The sequence below is a fragment of the Chlorocebus sabaeus genome, chromosome 5, assembly GCF_047675955.1.
Source record: "Chlorocebus sabaeus isolate Y175 chromosome 5, mChlSab1.0.hap1, whole genome shotgun sequence".
In the NCBI taxonomy this organism is placed as follows: Eukaryota; Metazoa; Chordata; class Mammalia; order Primates; family Cercopithecidae; genus Chlorocebus; species Chlorocebus sabaeus.
In genome coordinates this window covers 14195141-14217420 of record NC_132908.1, presented here as the reverse complement: position 1 = coordinate 14217420, position 22280 = coordinate 14195141, and the positions used below count along the sequence as shown (strand labels likewise).

The window sequence follows — 22280 nt, the reverse complement described above, 5'->3', positions numbered from 1 at the left end:
TCTGGAAGGCAGTCTATAGGATTTATTAGGCTCTCAGAAGGGGCCCAGAGGAGGTTAAGAGCTACTGTTGATCTATCGGGATAAGAGGGTCTTAATGTGCGACACACTTCTGCCTCTTGCAGTGGTTATAAGGAAGCAGGTAAGCCTCACCATGGTGATGCACCATTATTATCATGATCATCCATCTTCTGTGTCCTGGAACAGTCTCACCACCAGCAGCCACAGCCCTACTGGGGCGACATCTGGCCTGCAGGGAGGCTGTCCCTCACCTGGTGTTTTTTCTCCCTTTTCTTTTTAGGTTAAATGTGGTGCTAGCATTTACAAAAAAAAAAAAAATCTGATGACATAAAAATCTAGATTTCTGGCTTCTCTTGAAAAAAAAAAACAAACAAAAAAACCAACCCAGCGATCTGGCAATGCTGGAATCGCATCGTGCATGACAAGATCAGCTCGAGCCAATGAACTCAGCAGCCGTGCCAGCGTCAGCTTGCCTGACCCCCGAGCTTTCATCCCCTGTCCCATAATGTGATGCCTTCTTCCAGGTATACTAATGGGTGTATGGCTGTTTCTAGGCAGCTTGGCTTTAGGAGTTCTGTCAGCTTAGAGCTTTCCTCTCTCTCTCTCTTCTTCTTCTTTTTTTTTTTTTTTGGAACTAGGTCTCACTCTGTTGCCCAGGCTGGAGTGCAGTGGTGAGATCATGGCTCACAGTAGCCTCGACCTCCCCAGGCTCAGGTGATCCTCCTGTCTCAGCCTCTTATGTAGCCTGGACTACAGGTATGTGCCACCACACCTGGCTAATTTTTTGCAGAGATGGGATTTTGCCATGTTTCCCAGGCTGATCTCGAACTCCTAAACTCAAGCAATCTACCTACCTCGACCTCCCAAAATGCTGGCCTTACAGGTGTGAGGCACTGTGCCTGACCAGAGCTTTCCTCTCTCTTGATTTCATATCAGGTCGTTACTTGTCATTGTTGGCACAACTGACAGGAAACCAACATCATAATCTCTGAGGATTTGGACAATTCCAAGATAAATAATCAACATGACCTTCTCTATCTATGTTTTCCCGAACACATGCCTAACTGACAAAGTATAATTATCTTTAAATCTCTAAAAGAAAAGGAAAGGTTGGGAACACACACAATCTCCCAATGATACATGTAACTAAAGAACTTGTTTCTGGCCGGCGTGGCTAGGATTACACCTGTAATCCTAGCACTTTGGGAGGCTCTGTCTCCCAAATGGAGGTAGGCGGATCACCTAAGGTTAGGAATTCGAGACAAGCCTGGTCAATGTGGTGAAACCCTGTCTCTACTAAAAATACAAAAATTAGCCGGGCATGGCGGTGCACGACCGTAATCCCAGCTACTCAGGAGGCTGAGGCAGGAGAATAATTTGCACCCGGGATATGGAGGTTGCAGTGAGACAAGACTGCACCACTGCACTCCAGCCTGGGTTGCAGAGAGAGACCCTGTCTAAAATAACTTATTTCTTAGTTCTGGGATGCTGGGATGAACGTGGCTATTCTTCCCTGGACTTCAGGAGGCTGAGGCGGGTGGATTGCTTGAGTCCAGGAGTTGGAGACCAGACTGCCAGTCCGGGCAACGTGGTGAAACCTGGTCTCTACAAGGGAACTGTTTTTCTGACTTGGTGAATGATCATCTACAGATCTATCCAGAGGGCTATTCTCCAGGAGGCAGTGGCACCCTGTTTGCTTCTTTAGTTGCCCAACTAACACTTAGGAAAGTCAAGTAATACAATCATTCTTACTGAGTTTATTAAAGAGGAATGCATTAATTCTGAGTTTAAGAACTTTTCTTTTTTTTTTTTTCTTTTTTGAGACGAGTCTTGTTCTGTCGCCCAAGCTAGAGAGCAGTGGTGCAATCTCGGCTCACTGCAACCTCCACCTCCTGGATTCAAGCGATTCTCATGCCTCAGCCTCCTGAGTAGCTGGGATTACAGGCCCCCACCATCATGCCTGGCTAATTTTTGTATTTTTAATAGAGATGAGGTTTTACCATGTTGGCCAGGCTGGTTGTGAACTCCTGACCTCACGCAATCCACCCATCTTTGCCTCCCAAACTGTTGGGATTACAGGCTTGAGCCACTGCACCCAGGCTAAGCATTATTATACCCTTACTTATAAAGATCTTGTGGTGTAATGATTGTTAACTCTTTAGAAATTGTTATCTTTATCCAGAATCACAGGGAAAATAAAAAAAAGAAACTAATTTTTAAACCACTTGGTTCAGCAGTATATGATCATGGTTGCCCCCCTTCATTCAACATACATTTATTATGATCATTGTATATGGCTAATATTTTAAGAATAATCCTTTTAAGGGCTAATTTATTAGAAGTCCAGCCTGAAAAATATGATTTCAATCATTTCTTCTTTTTTAGAGATAGGGTCTCACTGTTGCCCAGGTTGGAGTGCAGTGGTACAATCATGGATCACTTCAGGCTTGAACTTCTGGCCTCCAGTGATCCTCCCACCTCAGCCTCCCAAGTAGCTGGGGCAATAGGTGATGCCGCCACGCCCAGCTAATTACATTTTTTTTTTGTACAGACGGGGTCTTGTTAAGTTGTCCATGATAGTTTCAAGTTCCTGGGCTCAAGCAATCCTCTGGTCTTGGCTTCCCAAAGTGCTGGGATTATGGTATGAGCCCAGCTGACCTCAATTGTTTCTTAGCAAGAAGGTTCAGTGTAAGAATAGAAAGATTTTGGCTTCTATGGGCCTCTGGTTAGGCTAAGTTCTTTCATTATATATTAACTGACAATAGATAATAATGACTTCTTTTTTTTATTTTTTTATTTTTGAGATGGAGTCTTGCTCTGTGGCCCAGGCTGGAGTGCAGGGGTGTAATTTTGGCTCACCGCAACCTCTGCCTCCTGGATTCAAGTGATTCTCCTGCCTCAGCCTCCCGAGTAGCTGGGATTATAGGCGTGCACCACCACACCTGGCTAAATTTTTCGTAGAGACGGGGTTTCACCATGTTGGCCAGGCTGGTCTCAAACTCCTGACCTCAGGTGAGCTGCCTGCCGTGGCCTCTCTAAGTGCTGGGACTCACAGGTGTGAGCCACTGTACCCCGCGATAATTATTAATATTTACTGAGGCCTTCAGTAAATATTAAGGGCATAAATAATATTAAGGGCATAACAATCATATGGAATAAATATTACTACCATATCTATTTTACAGATGAGAAAGTGGAGGCCTAACTAGTAAAGGGCAGAGCCACGTTTTTTTTTTTTTTTTTTTTTTTTGAGACAGAGTCTCGCTCTGTCGCCCAGGCTGGAGTGCAGTGGCCGGATCTCAGCTCACTGCAAGCTCCGCCTCCCGGGTTCACATCATTCTCCTGCCTCAGCCTCCTGAGTAGCTGGGACTACAGGCGCCCGCCACCTTGTCCGGCTAGTTTTTTGTATTTTTTAGTAGAGACAGGGTTTCACTGTGTTAGCCAGGATGGTCTCGATCTCCTGACCTCATGATCTGCCCGTCTCGGACTCCCAAAGTGCTGGGATTACAAGCTTGAGCCACCGCGCCCAGTCAAAGTCATATTTTAAATCATGGTCTGGTTCCTGGTTGGAAACCAGGCGGAAACACCACAAGAAAAAAAAAAAAAAAATTCATGGTCTGACTTAAAGCTTGTCTTCATAATACATCATTATCCTGATAAAGTAATAAGTTATTAGTTCAAAGGACTGATTTACACCTTTATCATCTAGTCCACATCATAGAGATGCTACTGCACAGCTGAGAGAAACAAACTAGCATTTGACCACACTGCATTTTGGCACATGAACTCTAGCTGGTAGCTGTTAGGGTGAGTATGCAGTTCCACACAGAGACATTTACAACAGAAACAGGGGTAGGAATGGGTGGGGGAAACCCCTATTTCTGACACTCCAGGTTCATTCCTGGAGACATCACTATAACTACCAGCAGAATACTACAGAAATTATTAAATATCTGAAGAACGCCCACCCATTTTTTTTTTTTTTGAGACGGAGTCTCGCTCTGTCGCCCAGGCTGGAGTGCAGTGGCCGGATCTCAGCTCACTGCAAGCTCCGCCTCCCGGGTTCACGCCGTTCTCCCCGCCTCAGCCTCCCGAGTAACTGGGACTACAGGTGCCCGCCACCTCGCCCGGCTAGTTTTTTGTATTTTTTAGTAGAGACGGGGTTTCACCGTGTTAGCCAGGATGGTCTCGATCTCCTGACCTCGTGATCTACCCGTCTCGGCCTCCCAAAGTGCTGGGATTACAGGCTTGGGCCACCGCGCCCAGCCTGCCCACCCATTTATAGTGACTACTACTAAAATTAAAACGTGCTCAAATGTGGCCGGGCGTGGTGGCTCACACCTGTAATGTCAGCACTTTGGGAGGCCAAGGCGGGTGGATAAAGAGGTCAGGAGTTCAAGACCAACCTGGCCAATATGGTGAAACCCTGTCTCTACTAAGAATATAAAAATTAGCTGAGTGTGGGACTCCATCTTAAAAAAAAAAAGAAGAGAAGCATTTACAGTCACTTATTGTATAAAACGTTGCATTTTCAAACTCCAAATAGATTTTTTTTCTGGACAGGGTCAGAAACCAGTAGAGCAAAGGTGACTAGCTCCTCTAGATGCTAACTTGCTGCCTAGACCTTAAAGCCCTGTGATTTATTGCCTTGGGTGGTGTTGAGTAAGATGAGGGCGGGCTGAGAAGGCTATCCTGGCTCTCACTGTAGCCTGCCCACTTTCATTTCTCGTGGCATATATTCAAGGACCCATCCTGTACTACACTCTGCAGATGTTCAGCAACTAGATAGCTATCAAAAACTATGGGTAGTTACCAAGTTACCCACACCTTAACTATTGGGTTTTGTTTGTTTTCAATCTTTTATTTTTTTGAGACTGAGTCTCACTCTGTCGCCCAGGCTGGAGTGCAGTGGCATGATCTCGGCTCACTGCAACATTTGCCTCCTGGGTTCACACGATTCTTGTGTCTCAGCCTCCCGAGTAGCCGCAATAACAGGCGCCCACCACCACGCTGAGCTAATTTTCGTATTTTTAGTAGAGATGGGGTTTCACCGTGTATCCCAAACTGATCTTGAACACCTGAGCTCAAGCAATCTGCCCGCCCTGGCCTCCCAAAGTGCAGGGATTACAGGCGTGAGCTCCTGCGCCCAGCCTTGGACATTTTTCCTTATCCTCACATTGTTCCCTTCATCTGTAACACAGCTTCACAACATTGCTGGGTCAAAAGTATCCAACTGAAAAGACCCAAATCAACTGTCACTTGAAAGTCTTTAATGACTAACTCCCCAACACCCAAATTAACCTTTCTTGTCTCTGTGCATTAGCATAACTTTTCTTTGTGTATGTTTTCTCATCTCCTGGATTATAATTTCCTTAGGCTGGTAGAGCTGAACCAGTATGGTCTTAGGAGTGACACTGATCTGGGTTCCAAATCGGGTCCCAATTTATTCTTCCTAAACTTCCTATTTCCCACTGATCCGTCTAGGATAATCATGTCAATTTCAAAGGGCTGTTGGGAGATTTACTTAAATTTTTTTTGGCTGGGCACGGTGGCTCAAGCTTGTAATCCCAGCACTTTGGGAGGCCGAGACGGGCGGATCACGAAGTCAGGAAATCGAGACCATCCAGGCTAACCCGGTGAAACCCCGTCTCTACTAAAAATATACAAAAAACTAGCCGGGCGAGGTGGCGGGCGCCTGTAGTCCCAGCTACTCGGGAGGCTGAGGCAGGAGAATGGCGTGAACCCGGGAGGCGGAGCTTGCAGTGAGCTGAGATCCGGCCACTGCACTCCAGCCTGGGCGACAGAGCGAGACTCCGTCTCAAAAAAAAAAAAAAAAAAAAAAAAAAAATTTTTTTTAAAGAGACAGCGTCGTCTCCCTATGTTGCCTAGGTTGGTCTGGTCTCCTGGGTTCAAGGGATACTCCCACTTCCGCCTCCCAAACTGCTGGGATTACAGGTGTGAGCTGCGGAGCCACGCCCTGTTGTGAGGTTTAGATGACAAACTATAGGTACTCAAAGTTTACTTTGTGGCTGATGGGCATTATCAACAGAATTATCAACAGCAGCATTTATTCAGTGATGGCTACCTACTTAGTGCCACTGCCAAACGCTGGAGCCAAAAAGCAAACAAAACTGCCCTGGAGAAATACAATGTTTCCATCAAGTTTATGGATACAGGGAAAAGCAGAGCACATCTGTCAGGATATACCCAGGCTGGATGTTGACAGAACAGCAGCTACAAGAACAAACAAAACAATCCCATCAGCACGTGCAGTCCGTGCCGGCTCGGGGGTGTGCCCTGGGAAGAGAGTAAAGCTCTTTCCTATTGGCGATTTGGAGAGTGACATCAAGAACACCCCTGGCAAAGGACGGACCAATGGGCCTCGGCGGGGAGGACCCAACGGCGACAGTTGAGGGCTTAACAGGATCCCCGTTTAAACACAACCTGACTCTCATTTGTCGCCCCCTCCCGCCAGCTTTTTTAATAAAAGAAAATTCCCGGCCGGGCGCGGTGGCTCAAGCCTGTAATCTCGGCACTTTGGGAGGCCGAGGCGGGCAGATCACTTGAGGCCAGGAGTTCGAGACGTGTCTGACCAACATGGTGAAACCCCGTCTCTACCAAAAATACAAAAATCAGCCGGGCGTGGTTGCGCGCGCCGGTAATCCCAGCTACCCAGAAGGCTGAGGCAAGAGAATCGCTTGAACCCGGGAGGCGGAGGTTGCAGTGAGCCGAGATCGCTCTACTGCACTCAGGCCTGGGCGACAGAGCAAGACTCCGTCTCAAAAACGAAAAAAAGAAAATTCTCTTTTGCACAAATTATTTCCGAGCCGCAAGTCGCAGAATCAGAAGACAGGAGTTCTCGCCTGGCCCCAGCGTGACTTTGGGATTTCACTTTCTCCCTTCTGCGCTTCGGTCACCTTACTTTAAAGAATGCGCACAATCGCTCCGCCCTGGGCCAATAACATGCCTCGCCAATTAGACCGTAAACTCAGCGTGGCGATTATCAGGAGCCTCGGGCTGCTGCAGGGTGTGGCAAGCGCTACTGGCGGGCAGACGCCCCGAGGTCCCCCTCCAACGTTTTTGGAAGCGACACCTCCTCCTTCCCGCCCTAGGGAGCCCCTGGAGCGAATGGCTCTGACCCTGACCCCCGAAAGGACGCAGGCGAGGCCCAAGGACCGGCTGTGCGGACATGGGGCTCTCGGGAAGGGATAGCGCGGTTGGCCAAGCTGGGGTCCGAACCCCGCGGCCAGGAGTGGGGATGCTCAGGACTCGGGCCTGCGTGAGGAGAGGCCCCGCGCGCCTCCTGTGACCCGGCCGGGGAGGCTCTGCAGAAGGGATTCCCGCTCCGTTTCCACGTCACGCCCCGAAATCAAGCCCGGGTCGCCCCCTCAGCACCCCCCAGCCGTGTCGCGGCTTACCATTCCACTCGTCCCGGGCCAACCGAGCCATTATTCCCAGCCCGGACGCCCGCGGGAGCAAAGGAAGAACTAGAGGCTTCGCTACCGGAAGTAACAAGACCGACTGCGGGGAGAGTGCTCCGGACCCGCGACCATAGAGGAGAGGCCGCTCTCCTTTCAGAACCTCCCTCAACCCCGCGACCTCCCCGCTGCCTAGAGCGGCCACTCCCAGCTGGAAGAAGTGGGCGCATGCGTAACATCGCCGGTCCCGCCCCTTCCTTTTCACCCACAGACCAAGTACCCGGGAGTGTCAGTGTCTTTTCCTCTTCGGCGGCTATTTTTGTATCCGGAGGATACAAGCTTTGCCTAGAAATTAAAATAATATTACAAGACCGCACTGTACTCTCCACAGTTTTTTTTTGCCTTCACATTTTGTGTAGAAGATCACAGGACTATAAGCTCAATTTGCGGTGTTAAGAATCGGAATTAAATGAGTTTTATTTCTATTGCAATATTTTTTTTCGTAGAGATGGGGTCTTGCTATGTTTTCCAGGCTGGTCTTGAACATCTGGCCTCAAGGGGTCCTCCTGCCTCAGCCTTCCAAAGTGCTGAGATTACAGGCGTGAGCCACCTCGTACAGCTTGAAATGATTTTCTTATCACCACATTTCGCCCCTTCCCAGCGTCTAGGTCACAGCGTCTAGAATTTATGCTGATTATCTGGTTTTGTTTTGTTGTTGTTATTTGTTTTTGAGACAGAGTCTCGCTCTGTCGCCCTCCAGACTGACGTACAGTGGCACGATCTCGGCTCACTGCACCTTCCGCCTCCTGGGTTCAAGCGATTCTCCCACCTCAGCCTCCTGTATAGTTGGGACTACAGGCGTGCACAACCACGCCTGACTCATCTTAAAATTTCATTTTATTTTTATAGAGACATGTTCTCGCTCTCTTCCCCAGGCTGGTCTGGAACACCTGGGCTCAGGTGATCCTCCTGCCTCAGCCCCCGAAAACTCTGGGATTACAGGTGTGAGTCATGGCGCCAGGCCCCCACTAAACAGTTATTTATACAGAGTTATTAATACGGTACTTCCCAGTTCAAATTGATTAGCACCACTGAGCCTCAATACAATCCCAGGATATTGAGGTTTAGGATGGTTTAATACATTCCAGAACTAATAAGTGACTGAGATAGATTTTGAAAATAAGTCTTCTAATCAATTTTCTTTTTGTTTGTTTGTTTATTTTGGAGACGGAGTCTCGCTCTGTCGCCCAGGTTGGAGTGCAATGGCTCACTGCAACCTCTGCCTCCCGGGTTCAAGCAATTCTCTTGCCTCAGCCTCCCGAGTAGCTGGGACTACAGGCGTGTGCCGCCGGGGTTTCACCGTGTTGCCCAGGCAGGTCTCGAGCTCCTGGCCTCAAGCAATCCGCCTGCCTCGGCCTCTCAAAGTGCCAGGATCACAGGCGTGAGCCACCGCACCTGGCCCTAACCACTTTTTCATAGTTGGCTTTTGTGAAAGACCAACTTGAATGTATTCATTCAACCCATGCTTATTGAGTGTGTACTTTGTGTCAGCCTAGTGCTAGGCATTGGAGAACAGCAACTCTAAACCAACATACAATTCCATTAGTCCCGGCCCTCATGTGTTGCACTCGACATAGTATTCCCAGAGGCTAATGCAGTAACTAAGAGTCTCAGCTTTGCTTTCCCTGATCACCTAAGTAACAACCCCCATTATTCTTTTAATTTAATTTAATTTTTTTTTTTGAAAAGAAGTCTCGTTCTGTCGCCCAAGCTGCAGTGCAGTGGCGTGATCTTGACTCACAGCAACCTCCATCTCCCGGGTTCAAGCGATTCTCCCGCCTCAGCCTCCGGAGTAGCTGGGTTTACAGGCGTGCACCACTGCACTCGGCTAATTTTTTGTATTTTTAGTAGAGACGGGGTTGCACCATTTTGGCCAGGCTGCTCTTGAACTCCTGACCTCAGGTAATCTGCCCGCCTCGGCCTCCCAAAGCGCTAGGATTACAGGCGTGAGTCACCAAGTTCGGCCAATTTTTATAATTTTAGGAAAGACAGGGTTTCACTATGTTGGCCAGGCTGGTGTCGAACTCCTGACCTCCTGATCCACCCGCCTTGACCTCCCAGAGTGCTGAGATTACAGGCGTAAGCCACCGGTCCGGCCTAATTTTTTTTTTTTTTTTTTTAAGAGACAGGTCTCACTATGCTGCCCAGGCTGGTTTCGAACTCTTCAGCTCAACAGAGCCTCCCGCCTCGGCTTCCCAAAGTGCTAGGCTGATAGGCGTGAGCCACCGCGCCCAGATCCCATTATTCTCTATTATATCACCGGCTCTTTTTCTTAATAGCGATTTTCATGTGTTACCAAATGGCAAGTTTGACTCCTGCCTGAATTTCCCCTTACTCCAAGTTTAAGTTACAATGGGGCAGAGAGCACGTTTTCCTATTCATCACTGTATCTCCACCCCTATAAGAGTGGCGAGCATTTCGTAGAACCCCAATAAGTATTTCCTGGTTGACTGGATGTCGAGACAGGCACATTTTTTCTACTAAAGTGAATGCCCGCACAAATTAGGCCACGCCTTGGGGACTTCGATAGCCACGCCCCTCCCCTGTCCCTGTCAGGAGTGAAAGGAGCCCAGCCTTGGCCCCGCCCCCGCCGCCGACGCAGGCGCTGACGCAAGCGCAGCAGGCGCGCGCTGTTTCCGGAAGTTGCGGCTGCCGTCTCGGCTGGTGCTGCCTCAGCTACTGCCGCGGTCGCCGCGGAATTCGGCGAGTAGAACCGCTGAGGCGAGCGCGGGCCCGTGTGGGGCCGGGGTTCCGGCCACTCTGCAGAATGGAGATAATCAGGAGCAGTGCGTGTTCGCCGTGCACCTCCCCGCCTCCCCACACCCCGTTATCCCTGGCCTGCTAGGCCGAGACCATGTCCGGCCTATTTGGCTGGGCGTGGGGCTGAGGCAGCCCCTCAGGGCTTTTCCCTCCTTAAGCCGGTGCGCCTCCAGGGGTCCTGTCCCGCTGCGGACCGTGCATCCTAGGGTCCTTGTACTTACTCCTCCAATCCCGGCACCACTCGGGGCCTTGTCCTCCGGCCCGGGCACCCCCCGGGGCTTGTTCCCCCTGCCCATGCACCCCTCCAGGACCTCATTACCTTCGCCCTGGTGCACACCTCCGAGACTTTTTCCCTTCCGGCTCTCAGCCTCAGGAGGTCCTCGGCCCTCCTTCCCTCTCCCCTTAGCAGGAATTCAGGCCACTGGTTCTGAGCCTCTTTTCGGTTTCTCCGCAGATTTTAAGAGTAATCTTCACAAAGTGTACCAGGCCATAGAGGAGGCCGACTTCTTCGCCATCGATGGGGAGTTTTCAGGTATCCCTCCCTCGCAAGCTCAGGCTACCGCCTTGCGGTGCGTAGCCAAGGCTCTTTCAGTCCCCCAGCCCCAGACTTCTTATGCTTGATGGTGGCCTCTCGCTGTTAGTAGCCTTGGGCTGGTTTCACAGGTCTCAGTGTTACCTTTTAAACGTTTCAAAAGCACGGAAGAAATGAAATGCCGTGGGTTTGTGATTGCACTCAGGATTGCAGATAGAGATGATGGTTTTGGTGCTGCTTAAAACAGTGCGGCATGTACATCGCGGAGAGCTCGAGGATTAGGGTCAGACTTTTTTTTTCTTGATGGTAAAATAGATATAACATGAATGTGCCGTTTTAAGTGACTTTACAGTTAAGTGGCATGAAGTACATTCACACTGCTTTGCAAACATCCCCATCCATTTCTAGGACTTCTTCATCTTCACAAACTGCAACTCTTTACACCTTAAACTCGGCATTCCTCCTTTCCTCCAGGCTTTAGCAACCGCCATTTTTCTCTGAATATGACTGCCCTTGACATATCATATAAGTGGAATCTTACAATATTTGCCCTTTTGTGACCGGCTAGGGTCAGGTTTTTGCAGATAAATGAGATTTTTTTTATGCATTAGTGGACGTGTTCATTGCCTGCCTCAGCAGATGTGTATACAGGAAATACTTCACTGACACTTAAAGTTGCAATTTTTTTGTCCCTTTTTTAGGGGGAGCAAAGGCTAGTTTTAAAATTGTCGATGTCAATATGAACGGTTCACTCCCTTTAATGTGGATATCCATTTTTGCTGTCTGATTTTCCATGCAGGGGTAAATATTATCCTTGGCTTTAAGCAGTTTCTAGTTGGAGTCACTTCCCTAGGAAGCTAAGAGTTTTCACCAGAAATAATTTTCCCTTTACCTTGAAGATACATTCTTTGTATAGATATTAACCACTCCAAACTCTTGACCAAGACTGGAACTCTGGCAGTAACGTACTTAGGGATTTATTGATGTGTGCTTATACAAGAATCTTTTAAAGCAGCAAAATTTATTCAAGCATAGAGGTTGTTTTCTTAAATGATTACTGTGTTTTCAGTCACATTTTAGACACTGGAACTGCCTATTCTCAAGTTGAAACATTCACATCTCTTAAGTTCATTATTAGAGGGTTTAACCTAGTGGCCAGCAAAATTAATGCTTATTTTGAAAAAGTAAGTTAGGGAGTGCTTCCAAGTAACCTTAATTCGTGATATGACATTATAGAGGCACTGAATGGTTGACTGGCATTTTTACGTTAGTATTTATTAGTAAGTTAAACATTTTTATTTCTTAAAATCTAGGAATCAGTGATGGACCTTCAGTCTCTGCATTAACAAATGGTTTTGACACTCCAGAAGAAAGGTATCAGAAGCTTAAAAAGGCAAGTGGATGTGTTAGAAAATCTTTTTTCTTATGTTAGCCTTCCTTATGTTAAATGATAGAGAAATATTGTTATTAAACTTGTACATTAAGGTTTTGTAAGTGTAGTATTTTCTCCTCAAACCTAGCCATGAATTGATTTTTTTGTTTTGTCTTGTTTTAGAGACAAGGTCTCACTCTTGTCACCCAGGCTGGAGTGCAGTGGCATGATCATTGCTCGGTGGAGCCTTGAACTCCTGGCTCAAGTGATTCTCCTGCCACAGCCTCCCAAGTAATTGGGACTACAGGCGCAAGCCACTGTGCCCAGCCAGTTTTTTTTTTTTTTTTTTTTTTAAATTTTTACATATTCTTTTGTAGAGATCAGTCTCACTCTGTTGACCAGTCTGGTCTCGAACTTCCGGCCACAAACGATCCTCCTGCCTCAGCCTCCCACAGTGCTGGAATTACAGATGTGAGCCACCACACCTGGCCTTAAAGTATTATTTTAATGATATTTAAAACAGCAAAAATAATTGTTTGCTGGAAAACATTTTGGGGAAGATTTAGCATTTTCAGTGTTAATTTGATTCCTAGGAAATATGAGGCAGTTATTTTAATCATTTGGAAATAGACCTAATATGATTCTTTGGATGATGGATAAATAGGTCCTTAAATGGGAAAAGTATTATGAAATGTATACAAATTAGTAATGCTTCTGATTCATATGTGTAATCTGTTCTACTTAGAAGTATTCTGCTGAAGTCTCATTGAGTAATTCAGAAAGCCCACCTGTTTGAGAATGCTATGCTCACATGAAATACGCAGCACTGTTGTGACATGTTTTATTTCCCTTTTCCAGCATTCCATGGACTTTTTGCTATTTCAGTTTGGCCTTTGCACTTTTAAGTATGACTACACAGATTCAAAGTAAGTTGTTTTAACAAACGTTGGGAATTCTGTTTTTGTGACACAGTGGCACCTCCTAAGTCTCCTTTTATCTTATCCCAGGTATATAACGAAGTCATTTAACTTCTATGTTTTCCCGAAACCCTTCAATAGATCCTCACCAGATGTCAAATTTGTTTGTCAGGTAAGTAGCATAATTGAGTTTTTTCTTTTCTGAATTGCTGATGAGGCAGCATGAAGATGTGGAATCAGAATTTGGTTCTACTACTAACTTTGGGCTTTGGGGCAAATCATTTCACCTTTGACCTTCAGTTTTAGGGTAATAAATAAATGACCCTGTTATCTCCTCCTTTGCTGTAGAGTGAATTAAGGAAGGCCAGGTGTGGCGGCTCATGCCTGTAATCCTAGTACTTTGGGAGGTTGGGGTGGGCGGATCATGAGGTCAGGAGATCAAGACCATCCTGGCTAACATGGTGAAACCCCGTCTGTACTGAAAATACAAAAAAAAAAAATTAGCCGAGTGTGGTCATGGGTGCCTGTAATCCCGGCTACTGGGGGAGGCTGAGGCAAGAGAATGGCGTGAACCGGGGAGGCAGAGGTTGCAGTGAGCCGAGATCACACCACTGCACTCCAGCCTGGGCAACAGAGCGAGACTCAGTCTCAAAAAAAAAAAAAAAAAAGAATGAATTATGGAATAAGATGCAGAGACAGGCAGATGGATATGAGAACATGAGGTTTAGTAATTCTAAAGCTGAATTTGAGAACATAGCTTCGTAACTCCATTTGGGATTTTTATTATCTTACCCCCAAGTTGAACCACCTACACATCAAGACTTACAGGCTTCTTGGCTGAACATGGTGGTTTACACCTGTAATCCTAGCAGTTTTGGAGGCTAAGATGGGAGAATCACTTGAGCTCAGGAGTTTGAGACCAGCCTGGGCATAAAATAGTGAGACCTTATCTCTATTTTAAAATAAAAATAAAAATAAAGACTGGGAGGCTTCTCGCTATCCTAACTCATTCTCCTCGCATCCACTCCAAGGGTGTAGACCTTTATTTTCTGGAAAAGTAGAGTATGTGTGTATCCTATCCAAAAAGAGAGAGCCCAGAAGGGGTTAAACTATTTATGCTCACTTCCTTTTCTCAAGCTCACTAATTAGGAAACAGGGGGTAGAAAAAAAACTACTGTTTCCTCTTGAGGAGAAGAGAGCTTAATTGATGGGGCAATATTAGGGTGGTTCTGCTTTAGGATATTTCCTCTAGAGGTGTTGTAGCTGACCTGGTAGACACTCAGTAAATATCACTTTTTCCTTTCTGCTCTTTTGATTATCTGTTGTAATGAATAAGGAGAATGTGAACAAGGGGTATGGGTGTGTGGCTATGTGATTAAAAATAAGTCTTAATCTTTTCTTATTTAAAATCTTGCATCCTATCTTCTCTCCCACTAACAACATGAATTCATTTGAGTCTTGCCATCTTTCCTTTCTCTTGCAGATTAATGGTAATGCAGTTACGAAAGCCTCGAGGGTAGGCTTCACAGTGATTGAGTTATGTCAAATTCTTTCTCAAAACTGGCTCACTGCAGCCTTGACCTTGCTGGCTCAAGTGATCTTCCTGCCTTAGCCTCCTGAGTAGCTGGAACTATGGGCACATGCCACCATGCCCAGCTAATTTTTTTTTTTTTTTTGTAGAGACAAGGTTTTACCATGTTGCCTTAGCCGGTCTCGAACTCCTGGGCTCAAGCAGTCTGCCCACTTTGGCTTCCCAAAGTGCTGGGATTGCAAGCATGTACCACTGTGCCAGGCTTACATTTAAAAAAATGGGCTGGGCGCGGTGACTCACGCCTGTAATCCCAGCACTTTGGTAGACCGAGGCTGGCGAATCACAAGGTTAGGAGATCGATACCATCCTGGTTAACACGGTGAAACCCCGTCTCTACTAAAAGTACAAAAAAAATTAGCCGGACCTGGTGGCAAGCGTCTGTAGTCCCAGCTACTCGGGAGGCTGAGGCAGGAGAATGGCATGAACTCGGGGGGCGGAGGTTGCATTAAGCCAAGATCGCGCCACTGCACTCCAGCCTAGATGACAGAGTGAGACTCCGTCTTAAAAATATGTATATATATATAAGTGGAATCCTAATATTCACATTTTATGCAACTCGCATTTGCCACTCAGTAGAATGTCTTTTATTTCATAGTATGGATACATATAATTTGTTTAATCAGTTACTTAATTGAAATTTGGAGGCTTTCCAATGGTTATCAGCAATTCTGTAGTCAACTTGCTGTGTGTGCAGTATATCTTTTTGTATAGGTAAGAATTTTTTTGTATTGTAGATTTCCTAGAAGGGGCATTGTTGAGACATACGATATATGCATTTAAAGTTTTGATGGGTGTCTCAAATTGTCTTCCCAAATACGTATTCTCATGTCCTGAATTTTTTCATTTTATTTGAGACAGAGTCTCACTCTGTTGCCCAGGCTGGAGTGCAGTGGCATGATCTTGGGTCACTGTAACCTCCGCCTTTCGAATTCAAGCGATTCTTCTGCTTCAGCCTCCCAAGTAGTTGGGTCTACAGGTGCATGCCAGCACGCCTGGCTAATTTTTGTATTTTTAGTAGAGACAGGGTTTCACCATGTTGACCACGCTGGTCTCGAATTCCTGACCTCAAGTGATCCGCCTGCCTTGGCCTCCCGAAGTGCTGGAATTACAGGCATGAGACTGCTCCCAGCTTCAACTCTTCAATCTTGAAAATGTTACATTTACGACAAATCAAACTAGTGGCTAGTAAAGTGCAAAAGGTTTTGTTAATTCAAAGGTTTTTTTTTTTTTGGAGACAGAGTCCCCGTCGCCCAGGCTGGAGTACAGTGGCGTGATCTCGGCTCACTGCAAGCTCCGCCTCCTGGGTTCATGCCGTTCTCCTGCCTCAGCCTCCCGAGTAGCTGGGACTAAAGGCGCCCGCCACCGCACCCGGCTAATTTTTTGTATTTTTAATAGAGATGGGATTTCACCATGTTAGCCAGGATGGTCTCAATCTCCTGACCTCATGATTCGCCTGCCTTGGCCTCCCAAAGTGCTGGGATTACAGGCATGAGCCACTGTGCCCGGCCACTGTTTTTTGTTTTTGTTTTTGTTTTTAGTAGAGACAGAGTTTCACCATGTTGGTCAGGCTGGTCTTGAACTCCTGGCCTTGAACACCTCAGCCTCCCAAAGTGTTGGGATTACAGGCATGAGCCAACACACTCAACCTGTTTTTTGTTTTTTTTTAAGAGGCAGAGTCTTGTTCCGTCACCCACGCTGGAGTCCAGTGGTGCGATCACAGCTCACTGCAGACTTGAACTCCTGGGCTCAAATGATTTTCTTGATTCTCCCACCTCAGCTGTGGGATAGCTGGGACTGCAGATGGGAACCACCACACCTGGCTAATTTTTAAATTTTTTGTAGAGACGTGTCTCCCTTTGTTACTCAGGCTGGTCTCGTACTCTTGGGCTCAAGCTATCCTCCCACAATCTCCCAAAGTGCTGGGATTACAGGTGTGAGCTACTGCACCCAACCTAATATATACTTACTTTTAAATAACTTTATTATTGTTATTTTTAATTGAGGTGGAATCTTGCCATGTTGCCCAGACTGGTCACACAAACTTCTGGGCTCTGGCGATCTAACCACCTCAGCTTCCCAGAGTGCTGGGATTACAGGTGTAAGCCACCATGTCCAGCCCAGTCTAATGTTTTTATTTAAATCTGGGAACATATTTTGGCTCATGCTAGGTTCGAGATATATTTGTTTAGTAAGGCTTATTATTGGGAACTTCTCTTTTGATCTTTTTTGTTTTGAGACAAGGTCTCACTTTGTCACTCAGGCTGGAGTGCAGTGGCATGGTAGTAGCCCACTACAGCCTCAACCTCCTGACCTCCTGTACTCAAGTGATCCTCCTACCTCAGCCCCTGTGTAGCTGGGACTACAGGTATGTGCTACCATGCCTGGCTAATTTTTAAATTTTTTTGTGGAGATGGGGTCTCACTGTTTTGCCCAGGCTGGTCTTGAACTCCTGGGCTTAAGCAATCTTCCTCCCTTGGCCTCCCTAAGTGCTAGGTTTGCAGATATGAGCCACGGTGCCTGGCCTCTCTTTTGATCTTGATCATTGAGAACATTTAATTAAGATTTTGCGTTTTCATTATCTAATTTGAGGTGGATGTCAGTGTCTTATAACCTGTGCATGTAGGCTACATTAAACTTGAACCTGGGATGGGATAATAAAATACATTTCAGTTCTATTTACAGTTTCCTAGTCAGTACTACAACAGTCAAGAGATCAGGAGCTTTCTGCCTATTGGGAGAATATCTGTTCACCCAGTGGAGTTTTCTTTTTTTTTTTTTAATATATATACAGAGTCTTGCTCTGTCGCCTGGGCTGGAGTGCAGTGGCTCGATCTCGGCTCACTGCAACCTCCTCCACCCAGACTCAAGCAGTTCTCCTACCTCAGCCTCCTGAGTAACTGGGATTGCAGGTGCACACCACCACACCTGGCTAATTTTTGTGTTTTTAGTAGAGACAGGGTTTCACCATGTTGACCAGGCTGGTCTCGAACTTCTGACCTCAAGTGATGTGCCCACCTCTGCCTCCCAAAGTGCTGGGATTACAGGCGTGAGCCACTATGCCGGTCTACCCAATGGATATTTTAAAAATATTATGAAGCAGGCTGGGTGTGGTGACTCATGTCTGTAATCCCAGCACTTTGGGAGGCCGAGGCAGGAGGGTTGCTTGAGTCCAGGAGTTTGAGACCAGCCTGGGCAACATAGGGAGACCCTGTCTATAAAAAAAAAAAATTGTAAAACCAAGGATGTTTGTTTTGTAAGCTATGAAGGAGAAAAGCCCAAATGTTTTAAGTGGTTAATGGATTGTTTGTGGAGTAGAAATTCCTTGTATTGTGACCTTTGGCACATTGCTTCCTTGCCTTGTTGTCTTTGTTTTCTTGTTTGAGTTACTTCTCTGCATCTCTTTATATTCCTGCCACTAACATCCCCAAAACATGTGTTCTGTTTACTCTGTTTCAGAGCTCCAGCATTGACTTTCTAGCAAGCCAGGGATTTGATTTTAATAAAGTTTTTCGCAATGGTAAGATTACGGGTAACCTATCTTTAGAGCTTATAAACCTTCACAGTATCCTTAGGAAGTAAGTCTGGACTTGGTTGAGAATTATTATTTTGTGTCTGCTGAAACACAGTCTCAGAGTTCCAGCATACTTGTGTAGCCATGTGCAGTCTTAGAATTTTTAAAAACTTGCTTACTGTGATTTTTTTTTTTTTTTTTTTTTTTGAGAAGGAGTCTTGCTGTGTCACCCAGGCTGGAGTTCTGTGGCGTGATCTAGGCTCACTGCACGGTCCGCCTCCCAGGTTCACGCCATTCTCCTGCCTCAGCCTCCCGAGTAGCTGGGACTACAGGCACCCGCCACCACGCCCGGCTAATTTTTTGTATTTTCAGTAGAGACGGGGTTTCACCGTGTTAGCCAGGATGGTCTCGATCTCCTGACCTTGTGATCTGCCCGCCTTAGCCTCCAAAAATGCTGTGATTACAAGTGTGAGCCACCACACCCAGCCTACTGTGATCTTTTAGGGGAAGAAAAAAAAAAAATCAGCCATGAGCTGAACAGAATAGATGCTACTTCATTTAACTCTGATAAGGCCCTTCAAACTCCTGTTTTTATTGAGTGCTGTTTGTTCTACCACTGGTGTGACATAGTGGCCTAACTCACCACTGGGGAATGCTGCCTTGGGGAGCATTGCCTTGGGGAATGCTGCCTTGTTTTCTTTCAGTGTAACAAGAGGTGTGTACTTTACAAATGTACTGTATTCCAGTGATGCTGTAATGAAAACCCTCTTTGCCAGCTAGTGCATGTTTATTTTTATTTTATTTTTTATGTTTGTTTTTTGTAACACCTCTGCTGGCAAGAATTATTTTGAGACAGGGTCCCACTCTGTCGCCCAGGCTGAGTGCAGTGGTGCAATCATAGCTCACTGGAACCTTAACCTGCTGGGCTCAAGTGATTCTCCCACCTCACCCTCCCGAGTTGCTGGGACTACAGCTTTGCGCCAGCCTGCCTGGCTGATTTTCGTATTTTTTGTAGAAATGGGACTTTGCCATGTTGCCCAGGCTGGTCCCAAACTACTGTTCTCAAACAATCCACCTGCCTTGGCCTCCCAGCATACTGGGATTACAGGCGTGAGCCACCACACCCTGCCTACCTGTTGCTTTTTTAATAGTTGGAGACAGTTTCTTAATTTCTTACGAGAGAAGGAAAGTACGGAGACTGCACGATTGATAATAGCTAACTTGCTAGGGTGATGGCCTGGGGAGCACCTGAGGAAGGGACTGTGTATTGTTCATTTCACATCCCCTTGCATAGCATGATTTCTTTTCTGTATCACCAAATATTTGATGCAAGTGGGTGCATGAGTACTGAACATCAGAGCGTTTCAGATTGGTTTTCCTTCCTCTTCATTTGTTTCTCCAAAAGTGTTTGGGAAGACCGTGCTTTTTGCAGTGGTATTATGTACAAGGTCAATATTTTAATTAAATTATTTACATAAATTTTGCTTTTTTTCCCCCATGGTGACTGTAGAATTAATGAATGAAGGAGGGAAGGAGGTTTATCCCAACAAGAATAACTGAACTTTTCTCAGAAAAAAGTACATGGGCCTCAGATGAATTCTCCTCTTCTCAGCAGAACCTCTTTGCAAGGTGTTTAGTACCCATGCCATATTGGTGTTTTTTTTTTTTTTTTTTGAGACAGAATCTCACTTCCAGGCTAGAGTGCAGTGGTGTGATGTTGACTCACCGCAGCCTCCGCTAACGGGTTCAAGCGATTCTCATGCTTCAGCCTCCCGAGTAGCTGAGACCACAGGCACACCCCGCCACGCACACCTGATTTATGTATTTTCAGTAGGTTCGGGGTTTCACTATGTTGGCCGGGCTGGTCTTGAACTCCTGACCTCACGTGATTCACTCGCCTTTGCCTTTTAAAGTGCTGGGATTACAGGCATGAGCCACCGGGCCTAGCCCATATTGTTTTTTAATTGCCTCAGTGGTGCTGCATCTTAATTTTTGTTGATTTCGATCTTTGGAGGTAATGAAAACAAACTTTTTTTGAGCCAAAACTGCTTCACATAGTGACTGAACCAGCAGAGCAATATGGTTTGGGTATTATAAATAAATTTTTTTTTATTAGTCTCATACTTGACTCTGAAAGCCATTATAAAATAGAAGTTCCAAATGCATTTAGAGCATTGTATTGGACTAGTGGCAGCATTTCTTGAAGGAACCACTTTATCCGGTACTCATATGGATGCATAGTTCTAACTTTTTTTTTTTTTCATAGAAGAAGAGAAACAGCCAGATTGGAATGTGCCTCCTTCTTCTGTTTTATAGTCATGCCCTGGAATATTTTAATCACAATAGTTAGGACTCCCAGGTCATCCATACTACCAAGCCTCATCCCATGCTGTTGTTGATATGCTCTAAATCTGACTTACACCCTCATCTCTCTCCATTTGCAAGACTTTCCATTCAGGCTCTGTAAATGTCAGGCCCTTTCCTTACAGCAGTCTTCTCTCAAGTTCCTTTGATTTCCTTGTCTGAAAGGAAACCAGGTGACTCCTCTTGTTAGTTTCCCCCTGTAGCCTTCTCCATCCCTGGTTTTCCCTCTCACTCTTGTCTTCCTCTGGCCAGGCTGTGCTAGGTGTCCTCCTTGTTTCCCCATGCCACCTTCAGACACCGGAATTTTCTTTTCTTTTTTTTTTGAGACAGTTTTGCTCTTGTTGCCCAGGCCGGAGTGCAATGGTGCGATCTTGGCTCACCGCAACCTCCGCCTCCCGGGTTCAAGTGATTCTCCTGCCTCACCCTCCCAAGTAGCTGGGATTATAGGCATGTGCCACCACACCCGGCTAATTTTGTATTTTTATTAGGGACAGTTTCTCCATGTTGGCCAGGCTGGTCTCCAACTTCCGACCTCAGATGATCCACCTGCCTCGGCCTCCCAAAGTGCTGGGATTACAGGTGTGATTGCTGCGCCTGGCACCTGAATTTTCTTTTGTACAGGAGCCAGCATTCTCAGGCTGTCACCAGCTCTGCAGTGCCTGTCTGTACTAATTCCTGTAGGCGCAGCGTGCATCATAGCCTTGGCCTTGGTGTGTTATCATTCTCTCCACTCCTGCCCTTCTCTGGGTGACTTTAGTATCCTCAAGGATAACCAGCAAATGCTCTGGTCTGTTTCTTGACCAGGTGGTCAGCAGTCTTTGTTTCTATCTGTCTTTAGTCCTCTATATCAGTGGCAGTGTCATGGATCTTAGGGTCAAAAACTGCACCTCTCATTTACTATCTTTTTTTTTTTTCCTTTTTTGAGACAGGGTGTTGCTTTGTCACCAGGCTGGAGTGCACTGGCACATTCATGGCTCACTGCAACCTTGACCCCCTGGCCCAAGTGATTCTCTTTTTTTTTTTTTTTTTTTTTTTGAGACGGAGTCTTGCTCTGTCACCCAGGCTGGAGTGCAGTGGCCAGATCTCGGCTCACTGCAAGCTCCGCCTCCTGGGTTCACGCCATTCTCCTGCCTCAGCCTCCCGAGTAGCTGGGACTACAGGCGCCCGCCACCTCGCCCGGCTAGTTTTTTGTAATTTTTAGTAGAGACGGGGTTTCACCGTGTTAGCCAGGATGGTCTCGATCTCCTGACCTCGTGATCCGCCCGTCTCCGCCTCCCAAAGTGCTGGGATTACAGGCTTGAGCCACCGCGCCCGGCCCAAGTGATTCTCTAACTTCAGCCTTCTGTGTAGCTGGAACCGTAGGCGCACATCATCATGCCCAGCTAATTTTTATGTTTTTTATAGAGACAGGGTCTCATTATATTGTCCAGGCTGGTCTCAAACTCCTGGGTTCAAGCAGTATTCCTGCTGCCACCCCCTAAAACTCTGGGATTATAGGAATGAGCTGTTGTCCTTGGCCTCATTTATTGTTTTTAGTGTTTTTCATGTTTCTTTCTTTGAGAGTACTACTTCTTGTGCTTCTAATTCACTTGCTCTGGTACCTATTTCAGCAATCTGTTGACTTACATTGCTTTTTCACTATCTGTTGCCTTCCCTGCTTCTCCTTTGTGTGTGTTCTTCTCCGTGTATCATCCCAGGAGGCACATGATGTCGTTTGTCCTGTTACTGGTGATGTTA

General features: G+C 46.4%; 2 protein-coding genes across 7 annotated transcripts in view; one reads left to right on the top strand and one right to left on the bottom strand.

The window, feature by feature from the left end:
• BFAR (bifunctional apoptosis regulator) overlaps positions 1–7645 on the bottom strand; it is a 42838-nt gene extending 35193 nt beyond the window's left edge. The window contains exon 1 of one of the 4 annotated variants that reach the window (XR_005237708.2): positions 7437–7645. The gene's annotated coding sequence lies outside the window, so the exon portion shown is untranslated. The remainder of the gene's footprint in view (positions 1–7436) is intronic. The other 3 variants (XM_007986324.3, XM_037989831.2, XM_037989830.2) reach the window with 3 other exon arrangements.
• Positions 7646–10118: 2473 nt separating this feature from the next.
• The window catches only part of PARN (poly(A)-specific ribonuclease), a 198906-nt gene continuing 186744 nt past the window's right edge, over positions 10119–22280 (top strand). The window contains exons 1-6 of one of the 3 annotated variants that reach the window (XM_007986336.3): positions 10119–10282; positions 10711–10788; positions 12102–12181; positions 13019–13086; positions 13168–13249; positions 18125–18185. In XM_007986336.3, the coding sequence (XP_007984527.1) occupies positions 10264–10282; positions 10711–10788; positions 12102–12181; positions 13019–13086; positions 13168–13249; positions 18125–18185 (388 nt within the window). In that variant the 5' untranslated portion in view covers positions 10119–10263. The remainder of the gene's footprint in view (positions 10283–10710; positions 10789–12101; positions 12182–13018; positions 13087–13167; positions 13250–18124; positions 18186–22280) is intronic. The other 2 variants (XM_037989834.2, XM_037989833.2) reach the window with 2 other exon arrangements.